We start from the raw sequence: 27,605 nt of genomic DNA on the forward strand, positions 1-27,605 counted from the left end.
CGCCGGGCTGCTGCAGTCCCAGATCAGCAGGGGGTTGCACCGGGCGTGCTCCAGAGGCTGGGGGGACTGTGCGATCCTGGGCTGGCTCCGATACCACGGGGAGTGGCTCCTTTGCAGTGTGGCACTTTCTTTTCTTTGCCAGTGCAGCGGTGTTGGAGGGCCTTCCCCCGGCAACACTGCCCTCCTCCTTGCCCTGATGGGCTTAGAGGAATCTTCCCCAGAGGGTGTTAACCACTCCCAGGGTAAAGGATGTGCGGGCACGCCACCATAAGGCCTGTTTAGGTCACGTGGTTCTTTGCCGGCTCGTCTGCTTCTTAAAGACTTGGCAGTGGGTGCAAGTCTCCACAATGTGCCCCTCGCCGAGGCAAAGGAGGCACTGAGGGTGCCCATCGTTGGCAGGCATCCCAGCTGCGCAAGTGGTGCAGCAGCGTGGAGCTGAATCGGCCATGCGGTCCTTGGAGGGCGATCGCACGTGGGCGATTCAAGGAACAGAGAAAACTGGAGATTGAGAAAGGCAAGAGAAAGAGGGGAGAGAAGCGGCAGCCTTCTCTCCATGCAGTTAAAGCAGAAGAACATTGTTTTGTTTTGTTTTTAATAGAAGGGAGAGAGAGAAAGAAAAAAATGGCAAACGTTTAATCTGGAGAGGTCCAATCTGGAGACTGAAGCCCAGTATGGTCGAAAAGGAACTGAGGGAACGGGCAGGAGCCGCCGTCTATGAACCACTGAGAGTGCAGGGCAGTCCCTGCTCCCACCCACTCCATGGCAACCAGCTCTGGAAGCTCTGGAAGTCAAGCCCCATTGGTGTGTGATTTGCATGGAGACCACGAAGAAGAATACTATACCTAGAATTGTTCAAACATTATATAGGATTTTTAAAATCTAAACATGGCTAATATTTTGAAAACATCACCTCTTTGTTTCATAAATGTCTACACATTTCTTCCTCTCCACAAATACCTTTGAAAGGCATGCAATTTATTCTTAAAGAAAGCAGATCAGGTTTTTCAGGTCTTGTGCCTTCTCTTGTGGTCTATTTCTTCATTTAGTTCTACTTTTTGGTAGTACATGTTAAAATGGATGGGTTTTCTCCTCCCATGCTTAAGACATATGGCATCAGTGGTCTCAATTTTCAAAAAGGGTAGTAGAAGGGACATGAGAAATTACAGACCAGTTAGCCTTATGTCCATTGTAGGAAAAACGCTGGAAAAGCTCATAATAGAGAGAGATCTAGTGATGCTAGATAGGGGAGGGTGGCCACACAACACGGCTTCCGCAAAAACAGGTCCTGCCAGACAAACCTTGTGGAATTCTACGACAAGGTTTCGAGATGGCTAGATGGAGGGGATGCAGTGGATGTGGTTTACCTGGATTTCAGCAAGGCCTTTGACAAAGTGCCCCATGCTATCCTGGTGGAGAAACTGAGGAGTTTTGGGATAGACCAGGGGTTGGCAACCCGCGGCTCTTGAACCCCTCTGCTGCGGCTCCGTTGCTCAAAACACTAGCTGGCACAGCTGCTGATCTGCTCAGAAAGCAGCGCTAGCTAGTTAAGTAAATCACTACATTCCTCTGCTAAACAAGCTTCCTGCAGGCTCTCATGTTACACAAAACCCTGCTGAAAGGATCCTTTTTGTCCCAATATAATCTCCTTCATCTGAATGTTAAAAGCTGCACTTGGGACCTATCACAATTCACAGCACTTGACTGTTTATCTGCTAATCAGTCACTAAACACACCTATATCTCCGGCACAGGCGCCAATCTGCTGCGGACCTGCACCGATTTACTGAGCTCCCCCCGCCCCCCCTCGGTAGACCAACCATGGATAAATTGAAGAAAACAGAAGTTTCTGAAGAAGACCAAATGTTTCATGATTTGTGGGTAGATTCATTTGCTTTTACTGCTGACAAACCTATGGGGTTTGCTGTTTAATGCATGCAGCCCTTTAGCAATGACTTTGACTCTTCAGGAAGCAGTTCTCCTATTCAAAATATATGAAAGGAGTCCTTCTAGTTTATAATGTAAGATTAAAAATAAGAGTTTTTAGTGACTGAACAAGAGCTGCAGCTAAATCATAATGAAGATATACATAGCATTAAGGTAAAAAAATGATATATGCAGTGTTATCTTCATTTTAGATGTCAAAAGGGTTTTGCGGCTCCGGGTGTTTTCTGTTGTGTGGAAAACAGGTCCAAATGGCTCTTAAAGGTGTTAAAGGTTGCCAACCCCTGGGATAGACCAATGCACTGTCTGTTGGATTAGGGCATGGTTGACTGACTGAAAGCAGAGGGTAACCATTAGTGGGGAATCATTAGTGGGGAGATATGTTGGCAACATACAGGTATGTGAGGGGAGGTCACACGGAGATAGGTAGAGACCTGTTCTCCCCTGCAGAAGAAGGCAGGACGTGCTCCAACAGAGCAAAGCTCAGGGAACCAAGGCTCCATTTGGATGCCAGGAAGCACTTCCTGACAGTCAGGACCCCGAGGGTGTGGAATGGGCTTCCACGAGAGGTGGTTGAGGCCCCACTGGTGAGGGTGTTCAAGGATAGGCTGGACATGCACATGGTGGGCATATCATGAGCAGAGCCGGCTGGTGCCGGAGGTCAGACTAGATGGCCCGGAAGCCCCCTTCTAACTAGCTCTGTTTCTATGTTTCTAACATTGGGATGGCTGCCAGTGACAGGTGGGGTTCCCCAGGGCTCTGTCCTGGGGCTGATCCTTTTTAATCTTTTCATCAACATGGAAGAAGGGGTGAACAGTCCGCAGATCAAATTCGCAGACTACACTAAAACTGAAGCAGTGGCCACAACTGAGGAGCAGGTACTCCAGATCCAAAAGGAACTGGACAGACTATGGAAGTGGGCAGGAGACAACAGGATGGCGTTCAGTGTGGATAAGTGCAAGGTCTTGCACTTGGGGCATAGGAATGGGTGTCATAAGTACAGGTTAGGGGACAAGTGGCTGGAGAGCAGCACTTGTGAAAGGGACCTCGGGGTACTGGTTGACTGCAGGCTAAACATGAGTCAGCAGTGTGATGCGGTGGTCAGGAGGGCGAATGCCACCCTTGGTTGCATAGCCAGAAGTGTGGCTTCTAGATCGAGAGAGGTATTACTACCACTGTATATGACTGTGGTGCGCCCACAACTGGAGTATTGTGCGCAGTTTTGGGCCCCTCATTACAGGAAGGATATGGCCAGGTTTGAGTCAGTGCAGTGTAGGGGCACAAGGTTGGTGGCCAGTTTGCAGGGGATGCCGTATGAGGCAAGACTGAAAGAACTGGGTCTCTTCACCCTGGAGGAGAGGAGACTTGGAGGGGGTATGTTGGCAACATACTGGTATGTGAGGGGATGTCACACGGAGATAGGTAGAGACCTGTTCTCCCCTGCAGAAGAAGGCAGGACACGCTCCAACAGAGCAAAGCTCAGGGAGCCAAGGTTCCATTTAGATACCAGGAAGCACTTCCTGACAGTTAGGACCCCGAGGATGTGGAATGGGCTTCCACGGGAGGTCGTTGAGGCCACATCGGTGCGGGTGTTCAAAGATAGGCTGGACATGCTCATGGTGGGCATGTCGTGAGTGGAGCTGGCTGGAGCTGGGGGTCAGACTAGATGGCCCGGGAGACCCCTACGGACTCGCTCTGTTTCTAATGTTTCTATATGGTTAACAATATAGCATCAGTTACAGTTTGAGCAACTCTTGTATGGAAAATCCAAACTTTAAAATTGGCAAGAAAATGTTCTTGTTGGCAGATCTGGATGTACAATTTGATGTTTACATGAGAACAATTAATGGGTGAGAATGATGAGTTCTTGCCAGTTTCTGATTTGTATTGATTTGTGTTTTGTCATCTGAGCAACAATGCTGAGAAATGGCGCATTTTCTAGAATCTGGGCTTGGCCCTGCAGTTTTACAGCTTCACCGTCACTTCTGCTACTGGAAACTCTTATTTATTTGTTAGATTTTTAGCCTGCCCTATTAGCCACTGGGCTCCCTAGGCAGATTACACAGAACCCCATTCGCCACTTATTGAGGATGATCAGTTATACTCACCCATGATCCACATTTATAAACATCTATTATCAGTGAATATGATACATTGGGTCTAATGGAGGAATAGAACAGTAAATTAGAATTTCCTATTCTGTCCAAAGGGACTGCAGGTGGCGCAGTGGTTTAAACCACTGTGCTGCTGGGCTGGTTGATCGAAAGGTTGCCGGTTCGAATCTGCACAACAGGGTGAGTTCTCGTTGCTCTGTCCCAGCTCCTGCCAACCTTGCAGTTCAAAAGCATGCAAATGCAAGTAGATAAAAAGGTACCACTTCGGTGGGCAGGTAACAGCGTTCTGTGCACTTTGCTATTTAATCATGGCCAGGGAGACTGTCTGCGGACAAACACTGGTTCCCTCGGCTAGGAAACGGAGATGAGCACCTCCCCCTAGAGTCAGGCATGACTGGACTTAATGTCAAGGGGAAACCTTTACCTTTACTTTACCTATTCTGTCCAAGCAGTAGATTCCTACTTTATAAATGGTACCTGAAATTAGTTTACATATTACTCAACAAAAACTTATGATCCACACTTAGTGAATGTTGCAATGCCTTGTTAAGAAAGGTTTGGCTAAGTTGATCAACTGCTAAAGGTTTAATTCTGCTAATGCTGCTTTTAAACATAAGTTATAACAATGTCCAGCAGCACCCTTTTGGGTGGAATCTATAACATGGATATACTTTGTATTGGAACACACTTTGATATTTTCTGATGGTCCTGTTCTTTTAAATTATCAACATATTTCTTGGAAGGTAGCACCTAGTCAACATAAATGGATTTTCCACAACCTGGACTACAAAGGACAACCAGTGACTACAACTGGAAAGATAAAAAACTCACCTCTTATATGCAATGTATTGAAAACCCAAGAATGTGTTCAGTACTTGAGTAGATCACATATGGACAGCCCTCTCAACTGAAGACGGTTATTCAGTCTGCCTTTGTTGAAGTTACGTATAATGTTGCTGTTAACAACCTGCAGTTCTTTATATATAAGACAGGTCATCTCCCACCTGGAATGGTGCATCTGCATTGAGCCTAATCCCATGGATGAATGTTGGGCAGCCCTTACAAGCTGCTTACACAACCCCCAAACCTTCCCCAAGAGCATTTATTTAACTGGAAGGAGGGAGCAGGGACAGCAACTTTTTCTTCCCTACTCTGAAGCAATCAATATCATGGAAGGAGTAAGGGAAGCAGAGGTGCACATACTGAATATTCAGCAGCCTGCCAAGGAAGAGGCTGAACTGGAAACTGGACATGCTCTAGAACGGAAATAGCAGCCTTGTCAGGATTGCACAGATCAATACAGCCAATGCCCCTAGGAGTCAGTCCGCACTACGGGTGCCACACAGCGCCACCTCCTCTGCTGAGGCCTCTGTCTCCCACAGCAGGTGAACCTCAGGCATGGTGACACTGACTCTTGCAACCAGCATCATGGGCCTCGCAGAGTGCCACTAACCCTGCAAAGAACGCTGTAAGAAGGGTATGGCATTTGTCCAGTGAGGCGCTTGTCTTGTCTCTCAGCCCTCTTCTCATCGGAAGGCCCATGGAGGACATTTTCCCTCAGCAACAGCCACCTCGCTATTCAGAGACGTGCTGTCCCTGAGTAATTTGTGCTGATTTCTGGTAGGTTTTGATGCATGTCTGTGGTGACTGACAATACTTACCAATGCAAAATTGCCTCCGAGGCCGAGAGATCTCTCAGGGAACAGTTACATGATAATTGAGTAAAACAAAAAACAATGTATAAAGGGAAAGACTGCAAGCAGTGGGGCAGTGAAAATGATAAACTTGTAAGAAAGGCAGGAAAAGTGAAGGCTTCACCACCACTACTACTACTGCTACTACTACTACATTATTGTTGTTGCAAGGAACTCAAGGGTCTTCTTTCCATTTTAGCCTTACAACAACCATCCAGTGAGTCCAGGACAGGCCCAAAGTCACCTGATAAGCTTCACGGGGATTAGAAGCTGGGTTGTCCAAGCTCTCTCTCTCACTGGCTCAAGAATGGAACATCACAAGACTGCTGGTATTTAGACCAACAGACCAATGTTCTCCCTATCAATGTCCTTGTCAATTTCTTCACTCTTGGTTGCTTGCTGTGCCATTTTTCAGCTGTTTTATGTTCTACCAATTACACCTGTCCTTCCCTTCAGCAACATTTGGCTCCTACCACCCTTTTGTGCTTGTCACTTCTCTCCATTGAGCCCTGTTGTTAGCTGTCAGAACCCCAGAAGGGCTGCAGAGCAGTAAAGGGTATTGCTAAAGAGAAGCGAATTTCAGCGTAGAGCAGGGAGTGGGGGAGAATAGCAAATGCAATTGAGTTTTCTTAGTTGGATGCTTGTTGAATGTACATACAGTGGTACCTTGACTCACAAACTTAATCTGTTCCAGGACTCTGGTTGTGACCCAAATTGGTCGTGAACCAGGTTTAAATTTCCCCATAAGGTTCAATGTAAATAAGGTTAATCTGTTCTATAACTATTTTGTAATCAGAAAAATGTAAAGCAAAGTGACAAAGAACAGCAAATATTGTGGCCATTCCCCCCACCCCCCAAGCACTAGCCTGGCTATCTCCCTACCCCGCCAGCACACCCCTCATCCCTGCACATGCCTGTCATCCCAGCGCACTGGCATGAATGTGGGCATGCTCATGGGGGAGACGGGTGCAATCGTGCTGTGGGACGGGGGAGATGGCCAAGATCACGGTTGCACTTCTGCAGGAAAGGCAAGCACGATCTTGGCCATCTCCCCACTTGGGGGCGAGGGGGAGATGGCTGCGATTGTAGTTGCCACCCAATGCAGAGTTCATGATCCAAGTGAAAATTTTTATGAAATGTTTGTTCGCAATCCAATTTGGTCATGAACTGAGGCGTTCGTGAGCTGAGGTACCACTGTACTTGGGCAAGGCTTAACACAAAAAAGACCACAGTGAAATCACCCTGTCCAGTTGAGACACCACAGCAAGTTGTTCTGAAAATTGAAGAAGTCTTAGGTACTCAAAGTGATTTGTCTGCCAAAAAAAGGAGAAGAGCCAGCATGCATCAGCTTTAGAGATCACAACTACCCAGCACAGGTTATCATCCTTGGTTACTGCATAAAACTCATCCTGGAGTCAGATGCGACCCATTCCTGATACTTTTCCCTGTTGTTGCTATTCTCCAGTCTTCTGCAGAGTCCACCCATCATATTCCCTGTCCTCATCCAACTGCAGCAAGCAGGGCCAACGCGAGGTAACCTTGATTCTCTCTCTTGGTTCAGTCTTCTTCCCACCTTTACATCCTCTGTTTCTCCTGGATGCCGTCTCCCTACCCGCACTGCAGGTACATGGAAGGTCTGCAACACGGACTGGAAGCATCACAGCCAGGGAGGGACTCCTTACCTACTGTACTGCAACAGCACTATCCTGGAGTAGATGAGTCAGCCACCGCAGTGCCATGAGAAAGCAGCCCCAGCAGCAGAGGACTGGCCAGGCCCCTACTCCATGAGCTGCTGGTGACAGCCTTGTGGTCTTCTGTGTGTGCAGCAAGCTGCTTCAGATTGCAGCTGGACCTCTCATGATGAAATGCTCACCACCCAAAATGGAAACAAGCTTGCTGAAGAGGAAGGATCCAGCCCAGCTTTCTTCCTAAGAGATGGTATTCTCAGTGTAGAGGCTTTGCTGCTGCTCATCATTGCAGCAGCCAGCAGGATACAAGAACTCCCGATATCTACTCACTTAATGCCTCAGTATGCCATGGAATGCCATGGTGTGCACTGCCCATAGCTAAATCCAGCTTTTCAGGTGGGAAGTGCAGGCAAATGAGAGAGTGAGTCTGAAATTTAGAGCTGCTTCCCACACAAACCTGGAAGAAGGAGACAACACTTTCCCACCCAACCTGCTGCCAGGGGAGAACAGCAAGTTTGACTCACACTTTTGCCACAGAAAACTGAGGAAATCCTCTTCTATGTGTGTCCTTTGGAGCTATACTCAAGTCCACTGCTCCTGTCCTTGCTGCTCCCAGCGCAGGCTCCTACCTGCAGCATCCCATATTTCTTTTTCTCTTTCTTGCTAACATCAAGGTGTGGAGGCCAAGAATGTTTTGCTACAGGATGGCACATAAATAGCATAAACTTACAAATGTCAATCACAAACAGGGAGCATTCATAGGGCTCACAAATACTAAAATTGGCATAAGTAGGGGGCAGAGAAAAGTCTTCATGAAGGAGCTCCACTGCAAATTTTCACCTTAAATAATGCACACAGATTTGCACAGACAGTTTTGAGATGTGCAAACTTTCTCCTACCCATGCATTTGTTCGATGACTCCTAGCTGAGCAGAAAAGAGAAAGCTGCCCCAAATGATTTGGGAGCTCTCTACACAGGCAGAGCTAATAGAGAACAGGGAAAGGTGAGAGGAGTTTGGATGTGGAGATGTAGTAGAAAAGAAGATGAAGGCAGAGGCAAAGGGTTGCCTCTGTTGTTGACCTTCAGGGAAGACAAGTGAACACACTGGTTGTTACAACAGGACCAGCAAAGTAGAATGGAAAAGGCAGTACAGCATCGGGACTGAAAAGAATCCCCAGTGGTCAGCCTACAAGGTCTGTGCAATGTTTCTTTTCTTCCCTGAGGTCAACATGGCCAACACGTGCAACAAATGCTTGTAGCTTTGTTGTAAGGAAAAGGGAGCGCACTGGAGCAGTAAGCGTCCACTCTCAAGGTCATATGAGAAGATGAAGAGTTTTTAGGCGAAGATAAAGAGTAGTAGAACTGCAACAGTGAAGTGTAGCACAGGAGATGGAAGAGCAACAGCAAGCTGAGACAGAAGAGGAGACTCCCGTGGCAAGGAAAAATGAGGAGACAGCTCAAAAGAGGAAAAGAACTAAAAGACACTTTGTACCAGTAGAAGCAGTGGAACTCTGGGGCTGATTTCAGGTACTCAAGGATGAGACTGGATAGGGCAGCCTGTATTGGAAGAACTATAAGTCCTCCCATACAACACTGAGCAAGAGGCTGGAGGTCAGTCAAGTGGTGGCAATGATACCAAGGCCTACAAGAATAGAACTGTTAGTTGTGGGAGACTTTACAATGTGTTGGATCAAAATACATGTATGTCACAAAGACCCATGGACTTGTCAGGTTTACTTTCTCCATGGAAGTCAGATTAGTGAAGGACTGCCAAGGCTCATAAAGCCCACTGAGATGCATCCCTTCTGTCTTACACATGCAGGAACAAATGGCATTGGCAAGTGAAGCTTTGAGAGAATCATGTCTGAAGATGTATAGAGGAAAGCCAAAAACTTCAGTGCCCAGATATGTTTCGCTTCTATTCTTCCAGTTCTTCGAAGAGGAATAGACAGGGAAAGAAAAATACTCCAAGTGAATGCTTGGATACGAAGATGTTACCAGTGTGAGAAATTCGGATTCTAGGTCTACAGGCTGTTTCCTTGAAGATGGACTGCTGGTAAGGGATGAGTTGTACCTTACAAGGACTGGAAAGGATGTGTTTGGCCACAGCATGAAGAGTTCCTATCAGGAGGGCTTCAAACTGAATCCTACAGGGAAGAGAGAAGTATACCTGGGCGTAACAACATACGCACTGCACTGCAGCAAAGAGAGCAACTCTAACAATGGTTTTTTCTTCTTCTTTTAATTGTTATATTATTATTATTTTTGTATGTTTTATGTATTCTTTGTGAGCCGCCCCGAGGCTTTGTTGTGATGGAGGCGGCATAGAAATATTTTAAATAAATAGCAATGCCCAATAATGGTCTCAGAAATGTAGAAAAAAGCTAGAGTATAAAGCACATGATCTTCAATGTCTATATATTAATGCCTGGAGTATGGGAAATATACAGCATGAACAGGAGGGGGAATATGACCTTAGAGGTATAATTGAAATTTGGTGGGATGACTCCTATGACTGGAATTCAACAGTTGAAGGATATAGCCTGTTCAAGAAGAACAGAAGTAACAGAAAGAGAAGCTGAGTCTCGTTATATACTAAAGATACTTATCTCTGAACAGAAGGATGAGCTTAGTAGCCTCATTGAGTGCATCTAGATTTATATAAATGGAGAAAGGCATAAAGAAGCACAGTGGTTCATGGCCACCCAGTCAAGGAGAAGACAATGATGAAACTTCTGAAAAGAAATTCATTATGGAGGACTTCAATTTCCCCAATATCTGTTGGTAAACAAATTCTGCCAAACACAGGCCATCCGAGATATTCCTAACATGTTGCAAATAATTTCCTCCTACAGAAAATTAGGAACTAGAGGATCAGCCATTCTTGACTTGATACTAACCAACAGGGAAGACCTAGTGCACAAAGTTCCACTACAGGAACTCTGGGGGAACGTGACCATGCTATTCTTGAATTCTTGATTCTAAAGGAAACAAAAGCCAAATGTAGCCAAGCATGTACCCTGGACAGACAATTTCACAAAACACAGAACAGTGATAAATAAGACCCATGGCAAGTGACTCTAATGAGAAAAGGAATCTAAGACAGGTAGGATTTTTTCAAAAAATGAAATCCTAAAGGTAGAACTACACAGAAGAGGAAAAGACCACAGAAGAAATCCATGTGGCTTCACAAAAAGCTTAGAGAAGATCTGAAAACAAACAAACAAGCAAACAAACAAAAATGATATGTATAAGAAGCGGAAAGGAAGAATACAGGCAGGTATTGTGGACTTGTAGGGATGGCAACAGGAAGGCTAAAGCTAGGAATGAACTGAGGCTAGTAATTGATGCTAAAAGCAACAAAAAAAGCCTTCAGAAAAGAGAGAGGAAAGAAATGGAGGTTCAGCTACTCAAAGTGGATGGCAAAATGACAACAAAGAAAAGGCAGAAGTGTACAATTCCTGCTTTGGCTCAGTCTTCTCGCAAAAAATCTATGACCTTCCTTGATGAAGGGGAAGTACAAATTGAAGAAACAGGACAGAAGCTCAAGATTGACAGGAAAATGGTCCTCTTTACTTGGCACTGGTTAGGCCTCATTTGGAGTCCTGTGTCCAGTTCTGGGCACCACATTTTGCGAAAGATGTGTTTAGAGGAGTGGAAGGATGATCCGGGGAGTGGAAACAAAGCCCTATGAAATTAGATGGAAAGAACTGGGCATGCTTAGCCTGGAGAAGAGAAGACTGAGGAGAGAGATGATGGCACTCTTTAAGTGCTATCTGAAAGAAGGACAAAATTTCATTTCAATCATCCCACAGTGCAGGACCTGGAATAATGGGCACACGTTACAAGAAGCCAGATTCTAGCTAGATAGCAGGAAGTTTTTCCCGAGTGTAAGAGCAGTATGGCAATGGAACCAATTCCCTAAGGAGGATGTAGGCATCTGGGCACCCACATGAGAGATATGGTTTAATTTGGAATCCTGTGCCAAGCAGGGGTCAGACCTGATGGCCTTCTTGGCTCCTTCCAACTTTACTGTTGTATGAATCTATAGCGGGCAGAGATTGTCTTAAGTGAAGGTTAGAAGGTCCTCCTTCAGCACTGCAGCCCTCACACACTCTTTGTCCAGTGTGAACTTCCCCCACCCCTAATCATAGTCCACCTCAGTAATGGGTTATACCTGCACAGATGAGAAGAGAGAACTGAGGCAGAGGTGCCCCATCTGGCTCTTGGATCATGGCCCTCCACGGCCGCCAAGCAAAGGAGTCTGGCCTCCCTTTCCTCTTTCTTTGGCCCACAGAAGAGTTCATCCTCAAATGCTTTCTCCTCAAATGGTGAAGAGCTTGCAGCTGACACCAGGGGAGCTTTCTCTGTCATGTCACCCCCATTTCACTCTCTTCCCATAATGCTCCCTGGCCAGAGTTGAGGAGCATGGCGAAGTTTGGTGGAACATCTCCCTTGTCTCCTCCCTCTAAGCCTCCGACAGCCAAGCAGAGAAGCAGCAGAGGCTACTAGGCAGCGCAAGGAGTGAAGGAGCTGTCAGAGCTAGCCCAAGATGCACCTTGCTCAGGAGTGCTCAGCACTCTCACAAGAAGCCAAGGAATATGCCTGTGTCCCAGGGGTCCGTCTGGGATGGGGGCAATGTTGCTGGTGCCCCTTCTCAGCAAGTGCCCTGTGGGAGTTTGCTTCATCCAGAGCCATCTGCTCTAACTTGTCGTTGGGCTGCTTCCCAACCCTCCTGCCTGTGTCTCCTTCCACTGGAGATGCTATTGGGCAGGGGCTCAGAGCCTGCTGCCTGCAGAACAGACACCTTGCCACATGGCTGGGGGTGGGGGGCAGCAGCAGGCTGTGCTGTGCATTCTGCCACTGGGCCACAGTTTGCAGCCCTGTGGGTTCAGCACAGCCTGAGCAGCCATGCTGGACACACATCTTCTGTTTCTGTTCTTGGCAGCTCCAGACATGGCACCCCGGATGGATTAGCAGGGGCTGGGGAGTTCTCAGAGATGTGCCATGTCTCCCCATGCATTTTGAAGCAAGCTTTGCTGCTGGCAGAACCTTTCTCCGGAATGTTTTTCCCCAGAGCTGAAAGCAAGGTGGATGATTTGGCAGTGCTTCGTAGGTGAGAAAGATGATGGGAAAAGCATCTGGAAACATGCAAAAAAGGAGCAAGGCATTTGTGTAGCTCACTTTACATTCACAATCGGATTGCAATCCTCAACCTCAATCCTCAATCCTGGTTAACACCCCTGCCATGTTGCTGTCCTCACATTGTGGATGGAAAGACTGAGAGTACATTCAGGAAGGGCAAGGGCTGGTGGATTCAAAATCCAAAGGCAGTGGGCCAGAGGGTGGCTTCTGCTTAGCCCAAGCTGTTCAGTTGTCATGTTCAACCAGCTGCCAGACCATGGCTCCCAAGAGGCCCAGCTGCAAGGTGCCTGAACAGCATGGGCACTGAAGCTTCCTTAGCCCATACCTAGGGAAGCTCAGTTCAGCATGTCTCACCCCAAAGTAGCTTCTAAGGCTTCCCCAGGCATTTCCCCATGAATCTCTCTGCCCCAGGACAAAGCAGAGACTGGAGCAGCAGAGTCCAGGCATGTTCCTTGCTGCACCTAGCAGGCAGCTTACATGCAGAAGGAGCCCCTGGCCTGGTGTTTCATGCTCCAGAGTGGTGCTCACTGTTGCTCTTCCACACAAGCAGACCAGAGGAACAAGCTGAGAAGCAGGAGGGGCCAGTGAGCTCCAGGCTGGGCCCTGCCCTTCAAGCCACACAGGCCTCCTCGCTGGCCTCAGACCTCCAGCCATCCACAGCACTGCATGTGTGTCTCTGTCTCAGCTGACAAAGGAGACGGGCCAGACTCGCTGCTGCAACAGCCTCTCACACAGCAGACGAGGCCCCGGGATTCACACTCATCCCCAACTTCGACCTCCTGGAATAAGATTGCTGGAGTCATGGAAACGGTCAGAAAGAGGGTTTGACTTTCAACAGAGAAAATGTTAAAGAATGGGGTCACTGTTAAGGACAGCATCTTGAAGTTTTTGATAACCTCAAGATGCATGTCAAGTAATGCCAAGCTCCTTGTTTTCCAAAGCAACCATGTCTATATTCCTTGTGCGCCAAAATGAGATAAATATTCATTGTCACCCAAACTAAGCAAAAGAAGTAAGTCACATTTGTAGTGTAACTGCAGGATAAAGAAGGCATGGCCAAGTTGATCAAGAGTAGTAACCCACTGCATAAAGAGTGTAATCCACTCACATTGTTCTAAATGATGTTAACCTCTTGCATGCAAGAGAGTAAGGCTTTATAGCAGTATTTTTGTGTGGCAAGTACTTTGAAAGGACCTCCAGGCCTGAAACAGAGAGGAAGCTGCAAGTCTCTCCTGGGGCTAATTTTTAAAGTCCCAAGACTCTGGAGAAATCTGCAGCCACATAAGCAACATAATGGCTTCCTTTCTTATTGCACATGTCAGGATCAGAACCATTTTCCTCCCCTGTAAAAGAGTCACCCTGCATGTTCCCTGGGATGTGAGATGTGACCTTGACAACCAGCTTTCCCCACAGAAGCCTCTGAGCCCCTTCCTACCTTGACGCCACGGATTCGGAATTCAGCCAGGGCTCGGCTCATCTTGGAGGCTGCAGTGGGGTGATCTTTGCCATGAGCGATGACTTTCACCAGGAGGGAGTCATAATGTGGGGAAATGACTGCCCCCTGGAAGGCAGAGGCGCTGTCCAGGCGGATCCCCATGCCTTCACCACTCCGGAACACCTAGAAAGGAGAAGAGGTCAGTAATTTTGCTAGTAAGCACTACAGAGTATTGGATGAATTACTGACATTTCTGACAGAGCTGGCTGTTACTGGGCTTATTCTGATTTTTAAATGCTTGTTACAGAATGTCAAGGCTGTGATGTTCACCTTAAATATGAGGCAAGCATTATGGGCATGGAAGTTGCTCCCTGGCTTTGGTTTCATTCTGGGCCAAAAAAGTCAAGTCCTATCTCCAAGGAAAAGTCTATGTTACATTGTGGTTTCTGCAGCCCAGTTTATAGCAGTCACAGCAATGTACCAAGAAAGAACACCTGGGGGGCATCGATGAGAAGGCCTCCCCTCCCTCTGTTCCACTACTGCTGAAGCAGCCAGCTAGCTGGGAAGCAGGCAAGCAGGTTGAAGCCATGCTCTGGAGTCATCCTCCCAGGGGTTGCTTGCAGGTCGTGTTTTTAATGTATTCAGATACTACCCATAAAACATCAATTTGGGGGCAATTTAAATCAATTAGGAGAAAGATCTGAGCTGTGAAGAATATCAATGGTACCTGCTCAGATTGGATGGAGGTAACTAGTGGAGTGACACAGGGTTCAGTCCTGGGCCCAGTGCTCTTCAACAACTTTATTAATGATTTAGATGAGGAAGTACAAGGAAAGATACACAGATTTGCAGATGATACAAAACTGGGTGGAATAGCAAACACCCTAGAAGAGAGAATGAAGATCCTGAGTGATCTTGATAAACTTGAGCACTGGGCTGAAAACAGAATCAAGTTCAATAAGGAGAAGTGGCAAGACCTCCACCTAGGAAAAAGAAACCAAAGGCATTGATACAAGATGGGGAATACGTGGCTTAGCAGAACTGAACAAGAAAAAGATCTTGGAGTAATTGTGGACAATAGGCTAAACATGAGCCAACAATGCGATGCACCTGCCAAAAGGGCAAATGCTATTTTGGTATGCGTTAACAGAAGTATTACTTCCAAATCATGAGTAGTAGTAGTTCCCCTATACTCCTCACTAGTCAGACCTCACCTGGAATACCGTGTCCAGTTCTGGGCACCAAGATTTAAGAAAGATGCAGGTAAATTAGAAAGGGTCCAGCGGAGGGTGACAAATATGATCCAGGGTTTGGAAGCACTGCCCTGTGAGGAGAGACTGAGAGAACTGAGCATGATCAGTCTTGAGAAGAGAAGACTGAGGTGGGACATGATATCCCTCTCTAAGGACCTCAAAGGCTGTCACAAAGAGGAGGGCCAAGATCTCTTCTTGCTGATGCCAGAGTGTAGGATATGGTGTAATCCATGTTGAAACAAACCAGATGGTTGAGACAAACCAGACTCAGGCTGGACATCAGGAAAAGCTTCCTCACTGTCAGAGCAATACGGCAGTGGAACCAGCTGCCTGGAGAGGCGGGGGGCTCTCCCACACTGAAGGCATTCAGAAAGAAACTGGGCAGCCATCTGTATGAGATGGTGCAAATTGGTGTCCTGCAACAGCAGGGGGTTGGACCTTCATGACCCTTTCCAACCACTATTCTATGATCTCCTGAGACAAAAGAAATCAAATACTAAAATTCACGGTCCTCATAATAAAGAGATTAGAAATACCTTATCCTCCCAAAAATATAACAAGTTTTTCTTCAGTCATAGTTTACCATCAAATAGGAACATATTAGGTTGACTCTGCCATAACAATGACTGTGCCCTGGCAAAGTTCTAAGTGGCCAAGTTTTAAACAAAAACAGTAAGTGAGGTAAGTTTTTACTGCTGCTAACTGATCCATAATCATCTTTTTCTATGTACATCCAACTTTTTGGATCTTGGCCAGAGCAGCAGAGGCTGGGAGTGTGTGCTGAGAGTGGCCAGGAAACTGGTGGATGAAAGATAGGAGCCTGGGCAGAGGACTGGGGAGGGGCAGGAGCAGTGGAGGGGAAGGAAGGTGGGGCTAGAGAGGTCAGAGCAGGAGGAAGCAGAGGAGGTGGGGCTAATGGCCTCTGAGGCTTATTAGGCTGCACTCAGCTGTTGGCAGTGCCAACAGTGTCGCGTTAAGGGCAACATGACAGGGGCGTCGTCCCTTGCCTGCGTCCCGTAGCTGTGTCCTGGGTTGCCTGGGGACTCTCTTCCTCTAGGTCATTTATTTTTATTTTTTTTAATTGACTGTTCTATGTCTCTCAGGAACAGCAAGGATACATTTGCAGTCCATGCAAGCAGGTGTCCCTCCTACAGGAGAAGGTGAGGGGTCAGGAGGGTGCCCTCACCTCCCTTTGGGGGATAAGGGAGGGTGAACGATTCCTGGACATGGCTGAGAGATTCAAGCTGCAACAACCCAGACTCAGGCTGGACATCACAAAAAGCTTCCTCACTGTCAGAGTGATACAGCAGTGGAAGCAGGTGCCTGGATAGGTGGGGGGCTCTCCCACACTGGAGGCATTCAGAAAGAAAACTGGGCAGCCTTCGGAGTGGGGGGGTGCCATTGGTGTCCTGCACCAGCAGCGGGGGGTGTGGGTGGACCTGATGGCCTTCTTGGCCACTTCCAATCCATTCTATGATTCCATGATTCTATGAATTCCTACAGACCACCTTCACCCACCCAGGTCTCAGTTACACATGTCAGACCAGCTGCCTCATTCACAGTTAAATCATGGATGAAGGAGGTCTTACACGACATGGCAATTACTACCACTCAACCTGAGTTTCAAATAAGAACTTCTTAAAATTTCAGAAAATGGCTGGGATTGGAGTCAATTTCAGAAAATCAGAAGTAATTTTTTTAAAATACACCTCCAAAGGAACAATCTGCCATGGTGACATGCTTAGGGATGGCTATTCTAACAGTTGATATGTAGGTGTGTTGATCACTAAGAGTTTGAATAAGTAGTGCAGATATTATTATTATTATTATTATTATTATTATTATTATTATTATTATATGATGGGGTGTAGAAATTGATTTCAGCATAGAAACATAGGAGCCTCTTGGGCCATCGAGCCTGACCCCAGTTCCAACCAGCTCTGCTCATGACATGCCCCATAGAGAAATTTAAAAAGCCAGACTCAAGCAACTTAAACAACTAAGACAAGTTACTGCCATCAGCCCTGTTAAAATAGCTCACATCTCCCTCTGTACTCTCTAGAGCAGGGAAGTGTCCTGGCATGGGGGGCCTGGCAGGAGTGCTGACGCCAAGCCAGGAGGCCTCCTCCTCGTTGCTGTCCAGTTGAACTTCCCTCGGAGGCAGCACTCAGAGGAAGCTCTAGAGGTCAAGCACAGTAGCTTACTCAGATGAACAGGTCAGTGTCCTTCCTCTTCACCTGCTTCTCCCTGCCCCTGAAGACGTGTGTGAACTGCAGTGCAACGTTCTCTCCTCAGCAGAACATTTATCTGATCTATACCCCCACCTCTTTTTTTAAAGAACTCAGAGTGGCCCACATCATTCTCCTTCTGCTGCTTTCAGTCTTATCCCTACAACATCAACCTTGAGGCATGCTGGGCTGAGGGCCTGGAATTGGTCCAAAGTCACCTAGCTGGCTCCATGGCTGAACTAAGACTAGAATCATGAACACCTGAGTCCCACCCCACACTCTGAACTATGTACCACACTGGCCCCTTTGACCTTCCTGGAGCCAGTATGAACAACCTCAGCAAAGGTGCAGTACCATCTGCACCCTCCAAAGGCACTAGCCCACAGCGTATCACCAGTGGTTCAAACCAAAGTGATCAGCAGCTGGGAAACAAGACAGGTCCCTTGACAAAGATGGACGATGCCTGTAGAGATGGTCTAAGGGCCAAGCAAACACACTATGAATTCAGTTCAACTGCAGAGCATTTGAGTGTTGAAAGTGTTCCTCATCCAATTTCCCAAGAAATCTCTCCAACAACCATGCAAAGTAGGCCAGCATTATTATACCCTGATTACAGATTGACTGAGGCTTAGAGAGCAGAGCTTGCATAAGGCCACCAGCTGCATCCATGGCAGCAGAACAGAGCAGACATAATGGACATAATGGAAAGCCCTCTGTAGTTGGCCAAAAGAGCCTGCCTAGGAGCCCCTTCCCCTCTGCCTGTCTTGCACCCCCTCCTCACAATGCTGTCTGAAATGGCTGAGAGGACATGGTTATTTATATTTATTTATTTAGTATTAAAAGATTTTCTATGCCATTTGATCAGCCATGGACTCTCTGAAAAGGATGGCAAGAAAAAAGACCATATAAAAACATTACATAATATAAATGAATTTGGTGTCAGATGAGACATCAACAATACTCATCAAAGTTTTGTTTTGTTCCTGGAATATCAGGTGAGCTCAGTGTCCAGTTAAATAAATAAATAGATTTCAATAAATATCAAGCAAGAATTAAAATATAAATGATAATACTAGACATCACCAAAATAATAATCTATAGTAACAACAATGAGAATATACATTAAAAACCAGATGATTTACTGTAACGCACTCTACGTGGGGCCGCCCTTGAAAATGGTCCAGATACATCAGCTGGTTCAGAATAGAGAGGCCAGGTTGCTGACGGGGACCAGTTGTTATTCTCACATGACGGGGTACTCTACCAGCTCCACTGGCTTCCAGTTGAAGTCTGGATCCAATTCAAGGTGCTGGTTTTGACCTACAAGGCCCTGAATGGCTTGGGACCAGGATACCTGAAGGAATGTCTGCTTCCTTATACGCCCTCACGCCCCTTAAGATCTGTGGGAGAGGCCCTGCTCCGAGAACCCTTCCTGAAGGAGGTAAAAAGGACATATACTCGGAGTAGGGCCTTCTCTGTGGTGGTGGCCAGACTGTGGAATGCACTCCCTGGAAAGGTTCGCCTGGAACCAAGCTTATACTCTTTTCAGCACCAGGTTAAATCCTTATTCAATCGTTATTTTAAAAATTAGTATTTTAATGTTTTAACAGTCGCTTTTTATTTAATTTATGTTTACTGGTATGGATTGTTCTATGTATTTTGATTTTAATGATTGTAAGCTGTCCTGAGATGCCATGCATAAGGGACAGCATATAAAAGTTTTAAGTAAATAAATGTATAGAGAAGGGGCCACATTCCTGTCCCAAAGGCTCACAACTGAAACTTCAACAAAGAGCAAGGGGGAATCAGCAGGGCGGAACCAGAGGAAGCACGTGTGATGCAAAGGCTCAGCAGGGCCAAAGACAAGGATGCGTTGGGGGGGGGGGGGAGTGGGCTCTGCATACTCACCTGGAGACAGGAAGAGCTGTGGTGGCCTGCAGGAAGGGGTGCTGGGAGGCAGCTCCCAACAGTAAGGGTCCAGGGCAAGGGCAGCAGGGTAGCAGGTAATGCACCAGGACCCAGGAAACAAGGCAAGGTGGTCAAAGCCAGAATCCAACCCCCAGTCCAAGTCACAAATCCAAATTGCAGAATCAAACAGGCCAAAGTCAAACCAGGAGTCTGTTGTAGCACAGTCCAGAAAACAAGGGAGGAGTCAAACCAAACCCAGAAGTCGAGTCGGGGAGACAGTGTGAAGGATCAGGAACAGGGCCCAGGAGCAAAATGCAAGAGCAAGCAGCAAACATGGCAAAAACTTCGCTCAGGAACAATATCGCTGCAACAACTTCTAGGAGGAGGAGCCACTTCTTCAACAGCTCTTCCCCCAGGGCTCCCGGATGGTACTTGGGAGTGTGGAACAAACCCTGCAACTACTAGGGCTGTTATTCTGGTGCTTGGCCAGCAGGAGGAGCCCCGAAGCTACCCACTGGCACAGGCCAACACTTGAAAGAGCCTGAGGCGTGGAGAGCAGTGCAGCATGGATAGGGGGGGTAGCATCAACAAGGCCATGTAAAGGGAATGTGCACCACCCTGAGTTGTCCTCCTGTCATTTTAAATGCATTTTCCTTCTTCCATTTCAACATTTTCAAAAAGCGTGGGTGATGAGGTGGGCCAAGCAGGCTGCCACATGGGATTGTTCAAGGCTCACAGGCGACTTGTTGCCACCCTGATGTTCTGCAGAGGAGGACTGATGTGCCCCACCCTCCGCTTGTGGAATGAGCTTCGTTCTGCCAAGCAGAGCACCTGTTCAGTCCTGCCTTCCGTTTTCAGATGCCTGGACTGCATGAGCCACACGAAGACAATGGCCCTTTCTTGTGGTTTTTCCCTTACATTTAGAGCTTAGAACAAAGTTGACACGGAACCAGGAGATTTTATTTGTTATATTATTTTATATTATATTATACTTAGATGCTGCCTTTATAAATCACCCAAAGTGCTCTCTGGGTGGTTTATAAAAAGAATAAAAAACAAAAATTAAAAGAATAAAAGCCATTAAAACAGTTCAAATCTGGCAATCAGGTGGAAAAATCTCAACAAGGCAAGCAATCATACATTAAAACAATGCCTTGTTCTGAACTGGATGGAGTGTTTGGACCTTTTTTCAATGGCAGCGCCATGTAAGCGCATTTGCAGTGGTCCAGGCGAGAGGTTAGCAGTGCGTGGATAACTGTGGCAAGGCTCTGCCCATTCCAGTAGGAACGCGGCTGGAAAATCAGCCTCAGTGGTTGGAAGGTGCTCATTCTGAGAAAGAAGCAACAACTTGGGGTCCAAGAGCACTCCCAAGCTACAGCCTTGTCCTATATGGGAAGTGCAACCCCATCCAGGACAAGTTGAAAACCTTCCATTTAGATGAATGGTCTGCCTACTGACAGCACCTCTGTCTTGTCTGGATTGAGCTTCAACTTATTGGCCCTCATCCAGTCCATTACCAGGCACTGGTTAAGAAGTTTCCAGAGGGTTTCCAGTGATGTGATAGAGGCCCTGAACCACTTGGCAAAGCTCTGCCAGACAACACTGTGAGGAAGCAATGCTGGTGGCAATGAAATATGGAATAGGCTTGATAATGATGAGTTGTGTTTGGCTGGGTACATTCCACGTTTTGCTCCATCTGAACTTTGTCTTCCCTTGTTCTTCATCACCCTCAGCTCTGATGGAACTGGATGGACACTGCAGGAGAAAAGAGGGCATTTGGGGGTGACCGTGTCAACCCCGCAGGCAATTTCTGTGTTCCACAGGATGACCTGGGCTTCAACTGAAGCGTCTTCCATGCCAGCTGGAAAAAGTTTTCTTTACTAACCACAGCTAGCAACTGTTGGGAGATGCCTAGCCTCCATCCATGGAATGGAACCCCCACTCCACTTTAAAAAGACTTCTTTACTTTAAGAACAACTATGGAACAAGCCATTGCCCCAAACCCTAAGTTCTTCTTAACCCTAACCCTGGAAATCTTCAGCTATCCCTCTGGATCCACTGTCAGGAGCTGGGCTTCTCCTTACACATTTCAAGAAACAGTCTCTCTGCAAAATAGCTCTTAATTTCCAGTTCACAGCTAAAAAACTGCTCATGCACAGAGCTTCACCTTTGGATTTGGATTTAGATCCTGCCTTTTTCCTACAAAGGGCTCAAGGCAGCTTACATCATTCTCCTCCTGCATCTTATCCCCACAACAACATCCCTGTGAGGTAGGTTGGGCTGAGAGTCTGTGACTGGCCCAAAGTCACCCAGTTGGCTCCATGGCTGAGCGGGGACTAGAACCCAGGTCGTCTGAGTCCCAGTCCCATGCTCTTAACCACTACGCCACACTGGCTCTCCACCTTCTTATGACTATAGTTTTTTAGCTTTTAAGGGTTCTGTTGAATCCAAACTAGAAATGGCTTCTAAAAACTCTGAGCTCCCCCACTGGTTGGACCACCCTCCCAGATCTATGCAGGCCCTCTAACTCAGTAATTCTTCTGTCCAGACACCACATCATGAGGTCAAGAGCCAGACTATCTTCTTTCTCTCCCTTGTCCCTTCCCTTCAGTTCCAAACCCCGTCTGCTCCCATGGTCTGCCTGAGATGGTGACCTCCCCCTCCCCCTCTTCTGCTATCTTGCTCCCCCCCTCCCAAACTGCAGTCTTCATCCAAAGAGTAGGAAAGAATCTTGGTGAGGGGATCATCAGGGCAGCTGTCCTGATCCGTCTGTGCAGGCCCCCATCACTGGACCCCACTCCCCACACTTCACCTGTGACGCTATCTGTGGCAGGGGCAGGAATGTGCTGGGCCTTCTGCGGCAGTGGAAACCCAGTGAAGGAGCCAGCGGTGCCAAGAGCAGGGGCTGGGGCTCCTGCAAAGGCAGGCAGGCAAATCCAGAGCAAATTCTGAGCTGCCAAGCGAGGTGGGGCAGCTCTTGCACACTGCAGTATGTTCAGCTAGATCCCTCCAATGCTGAGTTGGGCAGAAAACTGGGCAGGTAGAAAGCACTGAGATGCTAACATTCTAAGTGCCTGAAATCTGAAAGCTCCCCAAGATGAAGAAATTCACACCACACAGAAGAGAAAGCCAGCAAGTCATGGGCACGTGTGCTGCAGCTGAGCGACCTTCCAGATGTGCTCACACTCTACACGTAACAACACCCTGTGTGCAGGGAGGCATTTGGACACTTTCACTTCCAGCTGTGGTTGGATGCAGGACTGCCACCTCAGTAGGAACAAGGCATTCGTTTAAGGTCCAGTCATGAGATTCTTATATTGTGAGCTGTGGAGAGATCCCAGATATGGACTATGACTGTAGTGGTATACAAAGTGAAATAATAAATAAATAAAAGACAATGGAATGATAATGTGAACAGACTGTGCTCATATATTTACATTCAAAGCTCAAAAGATATATGAATTGAAAAATTGATTTAAAACTTAAAATGATGACAAAGAGAAGAGACATAGAAAAGACCCAAAAGAATTCATTCATTGAGCACGGCTCACAGTGAGGCGCCCACTTAATGTACACTGTGGCAGCAGTCACATGCTCACGAAGCAGAGCAGTGTTTCCTGCTTTTGCATCCCAGTCACCTAGGACTAGGAGTAGGCCTTGTTTTGGTGAGTTTTCAATTTTCTCTTGAACACCTGCATAAAAGTTTTCAATTTGTCCTTCTTCACCATCTGTTTTTGGAGCACAGACTTGAATTATAGTTACACTGACAGGTTTTCCACTACTTCTCATTGATATTATTCAATCAGATTTTGCATTATAGCTCACTGCCTGTGCTATGTCTCTCCTCAGTATCACAGCCTCTCCATTTCTTCTGCATTTGTCATTTCTAGAGTAATGACTTTGTGTTTGTCTGATTAGAAATGTCCCATTCTAGTCCAATTTAGCTCATTCACACCAAGTACTGTGATGTTAATTCCTTCCATAATTTCCTTTACAATTTCTTTACAGTTTGCCTTGATTCATACTTCCACGTTCCGTGTCACAGTTGTATATGTTGTGCAGCACCAGACTTTCCTTTTGCCTCTGTGCCTGCTGGCCATGAGACTTCCTTTCGGGGTGGATCTTGCAGCATCATTAGCAACAGCACTACTTCCTGATGCAGAGCAGAGCAGAGCAAGCTGCTCCAGGGCCTCTGGAATATCAGCAGCCAAGCTCCCAATGAGCGAGCGACCAGGAAGAGCAAACAGGAGTTTGGTGGGGGAATCAACATGGGAGATCAAGGGGGAGGTCCCTTACATCCCCCCTCCTTTGTTTCTCTTTATTTCACCTTAATTCCCCCACGTGCATGCATGTTTTCCTCCTTGTAGCACACTCCCATTTACTAGAAGGACTGCATTGCTAACCTTTAGTGAAGACATTCAAAAGCACCAATTGTCACAACAGCCTCCCCGCCCCCAAAGACAGAATCACGACGGTTGCACGAACAACGGACCAAGAAGACTCCACAGTGGTGGCCTGCAACAGCTGCAACAGCTGCACACTAGTAGCTCTGCTACAAGAGCAGGTGAGAGCACCGGAGCAGCGAGTGCCCACCCTACGGACAATAAAAGAAAACCAAGAGTTCCTAGGCAGAGCAAAGAGGCTGCAGCAGCTAAGTGAAGCAGGAAGAGCATCAGCAAGCAGAGGGAGCAGAAGATCCTGCGAGAAGGGAAAATGAGGAAACTTGCTGGAAAAGGTCTACATTCAGACACAGAAGACCTAGAAAACACTCTGCACCCATGGAAGCAGTGGGACTCTCAAACCACTTCAAGTTACTTGAGGAAGGGACATGTGAGAAACCCTCTGTGAAAGAACTACATGACATACTGAAAGAGAGACAAAAGGCCAATCAAGAAAGGAAAAGGATACCAAAGTATGCAACACCAAAAGAAGAAGAGTGCCAGTTGTGGGAGATTTCCTCTTGTGCAGGATGGAAAAATATGTATGTCATGGTAACCCAGAGAATCACCATACTTATGATGGCACCAAGATTAAAGATAGAGCCAACAAGTTCACACAACTCTTACAACCCACTGACAAATACCCCTTCCTTCTCTTCCATGTGGGAACGAACAACACTGCCATGAGAAGCTTTGTTGAAATAACACCAGACTTCAAAGCTCTAGGGAGGAAAATAAAAAATGCTGGGGCCCAGATAGTTTTCTCCTCAATCCTACCAGCATGTGGAAAAGGAACTGTTAGGGGAAGAAAAATCCTTCAAGTGAATGAATGTCTATGATGGTGGTGCCATAAACCGCCCTGAGGTTTCGGCAAGGGGCGGCATAGAAATGTAATAATAATAATAATAATAATAATAATAATAATAATAATAATAATAATGAGAGATTTGGATTCTGGGACCACTGGCTAAGCTTCCTGGAAGATGGACTACTGGAAAATGATGGGCTGCACCTCACAAAGAACGGGAAGCAGGTGTTTGGCCACCACATGAGAAACTTCATCAGGAGAGCTTTACACTAAAACATTTAGGGAAGGGAGATGTGCAGCACGGCACACCATCACCTGGCAAAGACATATATTTCAAGAGATAAAAACCTCAAGTAGGGCCCAACACCAGTCTCCTGAAAAACACAAGAAAAAAAGCCAGGGCACAGCCAGAATTAACCAAGGTCCAGAATATGGGAAACAAACAAGACAAACTAGTACATGAGGACAATTATGACGTATAGGAATAACTGAAACTTGGTGGGATGTCTTCCATGACTGGAACTCTACAATTATCATGGCCCCCTTCCAACTCTACTGTTCTATGATTCATTTTGGATTGTTTTATAACAGGGTTTTTGAGATAAGAAAATTCAGAAGTGGATTACCCCATTCTGCTGCTGTGCAGTACTAACCAGAGTTAGCTTGAGTGCCACTGCCATTGTCTCTGCAAGATCCTCCACCAGTGTTACCTTCAACTAGCACTGCTGCCCAGTAGCTGCCTTTCAGAAGTTGCTTCACCCTCACCACCATTAATGGGATACATTTTTTTTATACGACTGTTACTGCTGAAGAGGGTGGATATGTTTTAGTCTGGTGTTTTAACCTTGACCATTCCATCTTGGGTGACCCTACTACAAGATCTGCCTAGTAAGACTATTCTGGACTCCTCATGGAATCTCTTAGCTTCATTGACACTCTCAACCCCCCTCATACCCCATTAAGCTGTGGGGGACCTCTGTCCGTCACCCCTGAAGAATCCTAGAGAATATGCGAGATGCCACAGGGCTGAAGACAGGCAAATTTTATTCCAGTCTTCCAAAGGGTAGACCGGTAAGGGGTAGGTCAGATACTAGCTCAAATTAAAACAGGGTTCTGTAACAAGAGAGAACCTTAGAAGAGCCTTTGTGAACTACTCAATGGCTACTATTCCTGACAGCTTGACAACTTGACACTGTCTCCAGTATCACAGGTAGCATACTTCTCTGTGCTAGCTCTCAGGGAGCAGGAAGGGGAGGGTGCTGCCCTTCATGTACTTCTTGTGGGCTTCTCATTGGGTCTCTCTGTTTGCCACTGAGGGAACAGAAGGTTGGACTAGGTAAGCCTTTGGTCTGATCCAGCCTCAGGACTCTTCTGCTCTTCTTAAAAGTGGTTCAGCAATTCCCTAGATGGACAATGAGCTCTTCACTTCTGCTAGATGCTGGACAGTCATTGCTTCTGGAAGCCATTGTAGTGGATTTCTTGCATCGAGCAGGGAGTTCATCTAGTGGCCTGTTCCTATGCATGCTGGCAAGTATCCCTGCTTCTGCTTGGTTCTAGGATCAGTTGCTGGGAAAGGAGATTGTGGCCGTACTTGTAAAACAAACCTTTCATCTGATCCAGCAAAGCTCTGGCTATTTTTATTTTTTAGATTATTTTGGAGCTGAAAGTTACATCTGCCCAAGGTCTCTGAACAACAGGCCTACTTTACATTGCAACATGATATATTTAACAGGATATAATATAATATCTCACAGACATTTCCAACACCACATCAAAGCAAGACCATTTTAGCATTTAGGACTTTAGAGGAATCACTGATTTCTCACATGCACTCTCTTTTTCCTTCTTCATTGAATCTCCAGTATAAAATATTTGAACACACTACCAAGTTCCACTGTGATGGGATATATGGTATATTTATCATAAAAGCTATATTTTCTGATTCCTTATAATCAAACTTGACATGTTCAGTTGGGAGGAGGCAGTATATATTTTTAACCTGCAGTCCTATGAGATAATATTATTTCATTTTTATTTCTTTAATCTTGGTAGAGAGGCATGTTTAGAATTTGTCTCTTTCTTTTTATGCACATGCAAAGCATTTAATGAAGCTTCCATTCAGTTCTCATCTTCTGTGAATGCCTTTGCTAGTAAGCTGGGCCAGATTCTAACAGCAAGAGAAGCTAGGATGGTTTCAGTCACTGTGTATCCCAGAGTGGTAGTTTTAGTTCTTATTTCTGCAGCAGCTTTTTGCAACTTTTATTTATGTTGTAAGCCGCCCCGAGGCTTCGGCGAATGGGGCGGCATAAAAATGTTTTAATAAATAAATAAATAAAAATAAATAAACTTTCCCAGGGAGAAGAACAGCACAGACCACAAGTATACAGATGTAATTCCACTTTCCTGGAATGCATTCAGTCAAACAGCATCTATGGAATGCGCTCCCCAGAGAGGTCTGCCTGGCGCCGTCGTTATTTGTTTTTCGGTGCCAGGTGAGGACCTTTTTATTTAAACGTCATTTTAATTGTTAATATTATTTATTTATTTTATATCTCTGGCCAGGTCATCTCAAATTATATTGTTTTTATATTATGATTATTTATTTATTGTTGTGAGTCACCCCGAGGCTTCGGCGAATGGGGCGGCATAGAAGCTTCCTAAATGAATGAACAAACAAACAAACAAACAAACGAGTTCCAGCAAGGGCCAATGGTAAGAAAAGTGAGCCAGTCTCTCAGGTCAGCCATGAACTCCACATAAAGGCCTGAAACCAACCTACTCTCTCTCTCAGCCCACAGATGCAGTGCTGTGGAACAGCAAAACCACCTTGATGTCCATATACCCCTCCCCCTTGCCAGCACCTCCAGATGCAGAAGAAAAGGCAAGTTGCTTACCTTTAACTGTCGTTCCTCGTGTGGTCATCTGTGCATTCACATAAGTGGGCTTCAGTGCC

The 27,605-nt window shown here is 46.4% G+C and overlaps 1 protein-coding gene across 2 annotated transcripts in view; it reads right to left on the minus strand.

Moving 5' to 3' along the window:
- Positions 1-27,605, minus strand: part of PC (pyruvate carboxylase) — a 265,823-nt gene that overhangs the window by 88,546 nt on the left and 149,672 nt on the right. For both annotated transcript variants that reach the window (XM_044449338.1, XM_044449337.1), the window contains exon 10: positions 14,017-14,199. In XM_044449338.1, coding sequence (XP_044305273.1) covers positions 14,017-14,199 — 183 coding nt within the window. The remainder of the gene's footprint in view (positions 1-14,016; positions 14,200-27,605) is intronic.

Source organism: Varanus komodoensis, unplaced genomic scaffold, assembly GCF_004798865.1.
Source record: "Varanus komodoensis strain SLA01 unplaced genomic scaffold, ASM479886v1 scaffold57, whole genome shotgun sequence".
NCBI classification, from domain to species: domain Eukaryota; kingdom Metazoa; phylum Chordata; class Lepidosauria; order Squamata; family Varanidae; genus Varanus; species Varanus komodoensis.